This window comes from Corvus brachyrhynchos, unplaced genomic scaffold, assembly GCF_000691975.1.
Source record: "Corvus brachyrhynchos isolate BGI_N302 unplaced genomic scaffold, ASM69197v1 scaffold56, whole genome shotgun sequence".
Classification (NCBI taxonomy): domain Eukaryota; kingdom Metazoa; phylum Chordata; class Aves; order Passeriformes; family Corvidae; genus Corvus; species Corvus brachyrhynchos.
Window position 1 is genome coordinate 7,863,025 of NW_008238664.1, and position 8,713 is coordinate 7,871,737.

At 45.4% G+C, this 8,713-nt stretch overlaps 1 protein-coding gene across 1 annotated transcript in view; it reads right to left on the reverse strand.

The window, feature by feature from the left end:
* Nucleotides 1-381: 381 nt before the first annotated feature.
* Nucleotides 382-8,713, reverse strand: part of LOC103618277 (solute carrier family 23 member 1-like) — a 25,411-nt gene continuing 17,079 nt past the window's right edge. Inside the window, exons 8-12 of the mRNA XM_008636662.2 lie at nt 8,640-8,706; nt 5,441-5,605; nt 4,543-4,651; nt 2,863-2,958; nt 382-1,704 (exon numbers count right to left, since the gene is read on the reverse strand). Of these exons, the coding sequence (XP_008634884.1) occupies nt 1,436-1,704; nt 2,863-2,958; nt 4,543-4,651; nt 5,441-5,605; nt 8,640-8,706 (706 nt within the window). The 3' untranslated portion in view covers nt 382-1,435. The remainder of the gene's footprint in view (nt 1,705-2,862; nt 2,959-4,542; nt 4,652-5,440; nt 5,606-8,639; nt 8,707-8,713) is intronic.

An 8,713-nucleotide genomic window follows, 5' to 3' on the forward strand; every position in this document is an offset into this window, starting at 1 on the left:
AGGGCTGCAATATGTCTGTCATAGAAACCCACCAGTTTTGTTCTACCTTGAGACAAGACAGCAAAAGGGCCATCGTATCTTGGCCTTCAGCTGTCCAATGGAGGGTACAGAAAAGTAGGGTCAGATTCTTCTCAGAGAAGAACAGTGAAAGGACAAGAGGCAACAGACAAGAGGTGAAGCATTAGGAATTCCAGTTAGACACAAGGAAAACCACTTTACACCATGGGGGGTGGGCAGACCTGGAAGAGGCTGCCCAAAAAGGCCATGGCTCTCCATCCATAGCTCAATGGGACACAGTCCTCTGCAACCTGGCCTAACAGGACCATCTCTGACCAGGGCCTGGCCCAGATAACCTCCAGAGGTCCCTTCCAACCTGAGAAATACCATTACAGTGTACATTTTATTTATTATACTTACAAAAAAGGAAGTATAAATCTCAATGAAGGAAACACAAGCTTATGCTACAGCAACAATGTTATTACACACCACCAGAAACCAGGACCACGTGTGATCACACTGCATGTGGCCATACAGATTGAGGCTGTTTCTGCTAATAGGGAATAGGAGCAATAATCTGCACACCTGTTTTCCAGAGAAGTGCTTGTCACCCCACCAGACCAAACAGGTACAGCAAGGGTACACAGGACATAGCAGTAGCATAGGGATGTGCAAGATTGTGAGCAGAAATGTTTTCTCCTTTATATTTGATGAGGATTCCTTCATCTTTGTAGGGTTGGCTGCCCTACAGGAAACTGGCTTGCCTGAGACTCCTCCCAGCACTCCAGGTGGGATACATTTCAGTGAAGCTGGGTTTTTCTGTTAGGTCAAGAACCTAAGTAAGGTCTCCAGAGCCCTTTGTGGTCTAAGGCAGAAGAGACAGGTTCAGAAGAAAATCCATCCCATTAACTTGAAATGCCTGTCTTACAATAACATTCATTTGGCTGACTAAATTATGGGAATATGGAATGAGATGAATCATGACCCAGAGGTGCCTGCTCCTTCCCCTTGGCTAGGATGAGGTATAAAACATGAGGTGAGAGGTGAGTGTTGTTTTAAGGTGCTGGGGATTAACCCCGGCCCAAGGGATGCCTGAGAGTAGCACAGGGCCCATATCAGGGATGCCTTCTCCATTGGCTCCTTAGGGTGCCCAAGGGTCAGTGCAAGGAAGGAAACAGAACATCTTTCCTAGGCATTTCTTGGGCTTTGGTGTCCCCCGAAGAGGGACTAGGTTCTTCCTAGAAGTGGGCAGGCAGGAAGAGAGAAGAAAAATTGACTTCCTCAAGGTCACCAGTGGTACAGTGGGCAGAGCTGGGAACAGGAAGACATTATCCTTCTCCTGTTCCCCCCTCTAACAGCTGCCAGCTCATGCTCAGATGATGGGGGCTGCAGACACAGTTTCAGACCTCTGAGATGAGTTCACTTGCAGGCCAGGTGCTTATATCCTTGTATCAGCACCAATCTCAGAGTTTCTTTCTAAGCTTGCTTTAACACTGTTTTTCTGTCCAACAGCCTTCAGTTCATCCATTCTCTTGTCAGGAGAAAGTCTTTTGGGGCAAGCAGGGAGATAGCGAAACCAAGAGACGTTGCAGTATTTGGTGCCTATGCCGAAGGGAAGATCATAGACCTTGGAAACAAGCTGAGAGCTCTCCATCCCTCCCTCGTGGCTTTGCTTCCATGCCAGGAGCCCCCGCTCCTCCTGTGTTCCTGCAACAGCAAAAGGGAGATTGTGGGGTTTAGAACAGTAGGTGTTCAAGCACAGGGCTGCTTTGTGTGCCTCACACCCACTGCTCAAATCCCAGCAGACCCAGCACAAAATACAAATCCCTTCTACTTAAACCCTTCTAGCTCCAAAGGTCTTTACAAATAGTCACTAATGAGCTTCCAGACAATACCCCTTTTCCTGCAACAGCTTCCAGATAAGCAGTCTTCTCCACTGCTTTCCATGGGAATGATAGATACCAAGACAAGTTTTCACCTGCCACGGGGGATCCAAGAACTGTTCAAAGGGGAGGTTCATACAGTGCTGGGAAAGCAAGGCTGGATGTTAACTGCCCAGACACTTCAGAGTGCATTTAGCTAGCAATTACTAGTCAGTCACAGGTATTTACCCTAGCCAAAGGAATTCCTAAGTGCCTGTAACTGCTGTGGCAGCAAAGTCCCTCTTAGGAAAGGGAATGAGCACACCTGTAAATTCTGCCCAGAGGAACTGAAGATTGAGGGCTACAGGAAAATTAATGAGCCAAAGGGAGATTGGCTTTCCGAGAAGCCTCAGACAGTAACAGAATCTGGTTAACAGTGTCCTTCCTTCCTGTTCTTTTCCTGTAGCAGAAGGGAGGGTTCCCTCTCCTATTCTTGTGCCCTCCCTCCCCATGCTCAATGAAAATCCAAGGCTCTTTGCTGCCTGTGGGGGCCAGCTGCAGGTGGCCTGTCTTTGGTCACCAGCCTTTCCTACTGGTTTCCACTCCTGTGGCTTTAGTTCAGCCTCAGTTTTAGCAGCTCCCCTAAGGAGGCACATGTTGGCTCCTTCCACTTCAGAGGGCTTTCCTCTCTCCTTTTAACTAGCAACATGGTTCTAGGCTGGCATTTTCCCTGAAAGACATATTTGCCAAATAAACCTTTTCCTCAGCCTGGGATGTTCCTGACAAATTATTCAGTTTTTAATAAGCTGCTGTTTTCCAGCCAGAGACCATTTCAGTGATGTCTCCTGTTCCTCACCCCTCTCTGGGAGGAGTGCAGTCACATGGTGTTTCATGGTTGCTAGCACAACTCCTATCCATAGAACAGGAGTCATGAAGACAAAAAATGCCAGGGAAAAAACCCTAGGACAGGCATAAACTAGCAGCTCATTTCAGCAAATCCTACCTGGAATGGTGTTATCCAGGATAAAGCCCAGAAGTCCACCAACAAACATGCCAGTGGTGAGAAGCACCAGGATCACTTGGTCAAGCTGGATGATTCCTAGCAGAAAAATAAAGCTTTAGATAGTGGTGCAGGGAGACACAAGTTTTATCAGCAACATTCCCAGTGCCAAGAGGCTGCAAGCTGCATGCTTGCTTGGACTAGACTTGCAAATCCCAAAGCAGAGCGTAAGATTTGGCAGTGGAAGGGAAAATGATCTCGCAGCCAATTTCAGACCTACAGTTTTATTCTACAGGATTATTCACAGACCCACAGTGGGCAGGAGATGACTCATAAATACATTAAGAGCCTGTTAACAGTGCAGACCACAGCACTGTCTGAGAAAAAGCCACCTTCTGCTCCAAACACATGCTGCACCTCCACAACATAACACCTAACAGTTCCCTACAGGAGCATGAGCTTCAGTTCCCGAAGAAATATGGGTATATTTAGCATGGGATTGCACCACAAGCTCATCAGGTGTGATGTTTCCCCTTGAGGGCTAAGGGCCATGAGCAAAGCCCAGTGGCACTGAGCATCTGATAGACCATCTATAGAGCTCTTTAATCCCAGCTCACCACATAGACTTTGAGAGAGGACACTCTGGCCTTTGTGATGAAGACATTAATCATACAAGACATAGTGAAGGGGCAGATGTTGGAGAACTGGAAATTTCAATAAAGTGAACTTGATGGAATTTAGTAGAGGAGTATGCTCTTGTGTTTTGGAAGTCCGGCATTTTATTGTGTAGGAGCACATAAGAAAGCCTCATTCATCAAGAACCTTGACCAAGATTCAGCCCTGGAGTATTCTCTTGCCCCACCCCAGGAATGTGTCCCAGGGAAGTGCTCTGCAATCCTTAGCCCAAGAAGAATCTGCTGAGGTGCAGTCACTGACCAAAAGCAGATTTCTGCATCAGAGCTCTGCATCAAAGCAAAAGACAAAAACAGCCCTCACAGAAAGAAACAGGCAAAGCACAGGTTTCAATGTTTTATCAGGAAAAACTGTTTTAAAAGACTTCTCTGGATCAGCCTTTCCTTAAGTTTTATACTACAGAAAATGCTTCTGATGTCAAAGCCCGTGGCACTGAGCATCTGATAGACCATCTATAGAGCTCTTTAATCAGCCCACCCAGCTCACCACATAGACTTTGAGAGAGGACACTCTGGCCTTTGTGATGAAGACATTAATCATACAAGACATAGTGAAGGGGCAGATGTTGGAGAACTGGAAATTTCAATAAAGTGAACTTGATGGAATTTAGTAGAGGAGCATGCTCTTGTGTTTTGGAAGTCCGGCATTTTATTGTGTAGGAGCACATAAGAAAGCCTCATTCATCAAGAACCTTGACCAAGATTCAGCCCTGGAGTATTCTCTTGCCCCACCCCAGGAATGTGTCCCAGGGAAGTGCTCTGCAATCCTTAGCCCAAGAAGAATCTGCTGAGGTGCAGTCACTGACCAAAAGCAGATTTCTGCATCAGAGCTCTGCATCAAAGCAAAAGACAAAAACAGCCCTCACAGAAAGAAACAGGCAAAGCACAGGTTTCAATGTTTTATCAGGAAAAACTGTTTTAAAAGACTTCTCTGGATCAGCCTTTCCTTAAGTTTTATACTACAGAAAATGCTTCTGATGTCACTTCTTACCTGTTTCCAGCAGTGTGCTATTTTTGCTTGCCCAGTTGGGAATTGTGAGGCCAGCAAATACAGAAAATCCAAAGATAAAGATGTTTCTTGAGGAGTTCATATCTGTGTACTGCACAGAGAAATTTCATACATTACCATGCATAAAATTGTGGATTACTGTTGTGTTCATGTGACATGGTGGGATGGAAACACTGCAATCAGGAGTGGACCCAGCCCTGGTGCTGCTGGGGCATTTGTGATCCTGCAGTCCCCAGTGCCAGCCAGCCCTGCCCTAACCAGGGAGCCCTCTGCAATTTAGCCCCTCTGGGTACAGCACCTTATCTTTACCTGAGGAATTGCCAACATAAATATTGTGGTTATAGCTGGCACAGTCTGGTAAGAATCTGACTTGAAACTGTGGGTCCTGTGTGCAGTTTTGGGCACCACAATATAAGATATAAAGCTATTAGAGAGTGTCCAAAGGAGGGCCACAAGGACAGTGAAGGGCCTTGAGGGGAAGCCGTATGGGGTCACTTGGCCTGGAGGAAACTGAGGAGAGACCTCACTGCAGTCTGCAGCCTCCTCATGAGGGGAAGAGGAGGGGCAAGTACTGATCTCTTCACTCTCATGACCTGTGACAGCAAACAGCATGAAGCTGAGTCAAGGGAGGCTTAGGTTGGATATTAGGAAAAAACTTTTCACCCAGAGGGTGGTTTGGCACTGGAACAGGCTCCCCAGGGCAGTGGTCACAGCACCAGCCTGACAGAGTTCAAGAAGTGTTTGAACAATGTTCTCAGGCACAGGGTGTGACTCTTGGGGTGTCCTGCTTAGGCCCAGGAGTTGGACTCAGCATATTCTCTGTTTCAATGAAATTAAGTCCCCTTCAGCACGGATGAAAACGTGCTCACACAGCTGTTACCTGTAAATTGGAAATCCCCACTGCTGTGATAACTCCGAACATCACAAGGAACATGCCTCCAATCACAGGGGTAGGAATGCTGGCAAGTATTGCCCCAATTTTCCCAAAGACGCCGCTCAGGAGCATGGCACAGGCACCAGCAATGATCACCATTCGACTCCCTACCTGGGGCAAGAGGAAGAGGAGGCAAGTCACGCACCAACCAGCAGAGAAAGGTGAGGGGTGGCAGGCTCCAGCGCCAACCTGTCAGGCAGGGGTTGCAGCTCTGGCCCTAGCACTCCATGGCATGTTCAGGAACAGGTTTGGATGAAGCTGCTGGTGGGCTGGGATGCTGACACTGAATGGGAAGCATCAGTATTTGTGCACCATAAATATTTACAATGAAAGGCACTCTGAGAGCACCATACCTATTTACTCAGTGTTATCCTCTCTCTTACTGTTGACAGGACTTCAGCAGTTTGCTATTAAACTGAAATTAAAAAGTTAAATTAAGAGCACAGTAATCCCCACTTGTTCTTGCTTGTTCTTGCTCTAGCCTACAAATATCTTGGCATATATACAAGCCTGGCACTGCAACCCCCCAGTCAATTCACTAGACTATTCTTCCACCAGCATTTAGATTGTCATCTAAAAGTGGCCTTCAATGAGGTATCCCACAATGATCCCTCCATTCCTTGGAGACCAAGATTTTGGAGACCTGAGCTGGCTGGCTGATCCATCCTTATGTCTGGGATCTGATAGATTCTTTCTATGGTCCAGAAATAAGAAGTGAGGAAGTCTCTCGGTCTGTCTGAACTGGAACACTATCTCATCACCCATCTATCTTCAGTAAAACCATTTTTTTCCTCATTTTTCCCCTAGGAAGAGTCAGGGTGGCCTTTTCTTGGTTGAGCACTACAACAAAGATGGGATGAAGCACCAAGCCATGCCCTTCATTCATATCCATTACCTGTACGTAACTGTTTCCTATATGATTAGGAAAGAAAAAGAGTATCTGCCAAACAAAGGGTTGAAAGAGACGTTTATATGGAAAGTGAAAAGAAAAGCAGCAATATTTGTTAAACTTCCAATTCAAGATACACCTTGCCCACACCAAAACTTGGACTGCCTAAACAATCATGCTAAACTTGCAGCATTTGTGTCGGGGAAACTCTGTAATCTTCTGCAAACATTTTATAATTCAATTAAATATTTTAATCCCTCCTTTTAAATATCTGAAGAATGTCTAATTACGGGACAAGCTTCCTGTGAATGCTTTCAACAAAAACATTCTCAGTTAACTAGTAGTGCCTCTTTTAAAATATTTCTTAAGCACGTCCCTTTAAAATATTTTAAGTCTTTCTTGATTGTGAAAGATAAATTAAGATTTGGTGTGGAGTTTCAAAAGCATGCATTGCCTTCAGGTGGGCTTTTTATATTCTTTGGCTTAAAACCTTGGGACACTATTACCATCTAAATGTTAATTAATAAAAGCCAACAGATCTATTTGTTCCAGGATTAGAACAAAGATTCAGATTCTCAATTTGCTAAAATGTTGAATTACCATGTATATGGAGTTGGCTTTAAAGGAAAAAGACCTAATCCAGTGATAGCACTGAGACCATCTTCTGCTAAAACCACTAGTTTAGAGTTTGTTTCAACTATGACAGGAAAACAATAAAATCAGTTCTCTTTCTTAAGGTTGAAGAATCTGCAGGGTTCTCCACAATATGTGGCGATTCTGAGGCCTTTATCTCTCTAAAATCCTCCTTTTCTTGGAAAGGAGTGCTCAGTACTGGCATACTGGGTCTGATCAAGCAGTTTAAATATTGGTGCCTGGTGCCATGTAAGATGTTGCATCTTGGCAGCTTCTAGCAGCTTCTCCTTGACTTATCTGTTAGTCCCTGTTATGTATCTGAGATCTCCAAAGACTCCTCAGCTGGTGCTGGACATCTCTGTTTAAGAAGAGGAAACAAGTCCCTTGTGTTTCCATTTGTCATGGAAAAACATGTTTCCCACATAAAAAAGAAATTAAATCTGCCTTGTGCTCTCAGCACCCCCATATGTCCCAACCAGAGTGTTCACACTGATTTAAATTGACTGAGATGACACTCATTTTCAGGTCATTTAAGTGTGGACAGAGTGAGCAGAAGTGGGATCCAAGGGAAATATCTGTCCTGAATTGGGAAGGATGGCATGTCCACGTGGAGCACTTAGCGTACGTTGTGAGAATACATGTCCTATAATCTGGTAATTATGAATCTGGGCAGCATCCCATACATACAGTGCAGCACACATGAGGAAAGACTTGGCTCAGGTAAATGGTTCGTATGCACAGACTTCCTAGCGACAAGGTACAAGTGGTGACAGGCTAAACTGGACTCCATGCAGACATCCAGACAGCCCTTGGTGCTTGAGGCAGCCACCTCAGCCAAACACTAACACTGCAATGTGAGAAAAATGGTTATTGTGAGTGAGGTTTATAAAATCCAGTGAAATAAGCAATATTATAGAGTGGAAGCTGTATGTTAATTCTACATTTATTTACTGACTCACAGCTCTTCTGGCATGACATTGCTTATTTGGCAATGATTTGAAAATGTTGTCCAGTTAGCAGCTAGATGTCTATCAGCCTATCCTCTGGCTGCAAAGCTTAGTGAAAATCTATGATCTGATTTTCATGCTTATCTCTGGAAATTTCTTTCCCTTATAAGAGCAATTAATACACTCGAGGAACTCACAAAACTTTATAGATACATAAAAAACCAAACCTTTGCTATCCCATTTTATAACCCCAAAGAAATAGTCTACCTTTCACATGATTGACATTCTCGGGTTATAAAAGTTGTGGAATTTGAAGCCCTATTAAATATTCTCCCTTTCACTTTCTCTTCTCTTCTCCTCTCCTTTCCCTCTCCCTCTCCTCTCCTGTCCAGGTTAGCTCAGATGTAGCATGCTCTCTTCAGCCTCACCTAGGCCAGGTGCTACGAGTGAGTGCACTAATTCCCTATGCAGACCACATGCAGAGAAAGGGAAGCATTGCCCACCTCTGTTAAGTCATTCTTAGTGCTGTTGAGCTGGCCACCAGTGTGCCAGGGCACAATTTTCCAGCGTGCCTTTCGGGAGATGGGCTAAGACCACTCTCAGGTCCAGCACACACTCATGTGCACCACTGTCCTGTACACACACCACCACAGCCGCCTGCTGCAGCGAGGCTCACCTTGGTGATGCCCAGGGCCCCCACGTTCTCGCTGTAGGATGTGGTGCCGCTGCCCGTGCCCCAGCACCCAGCCA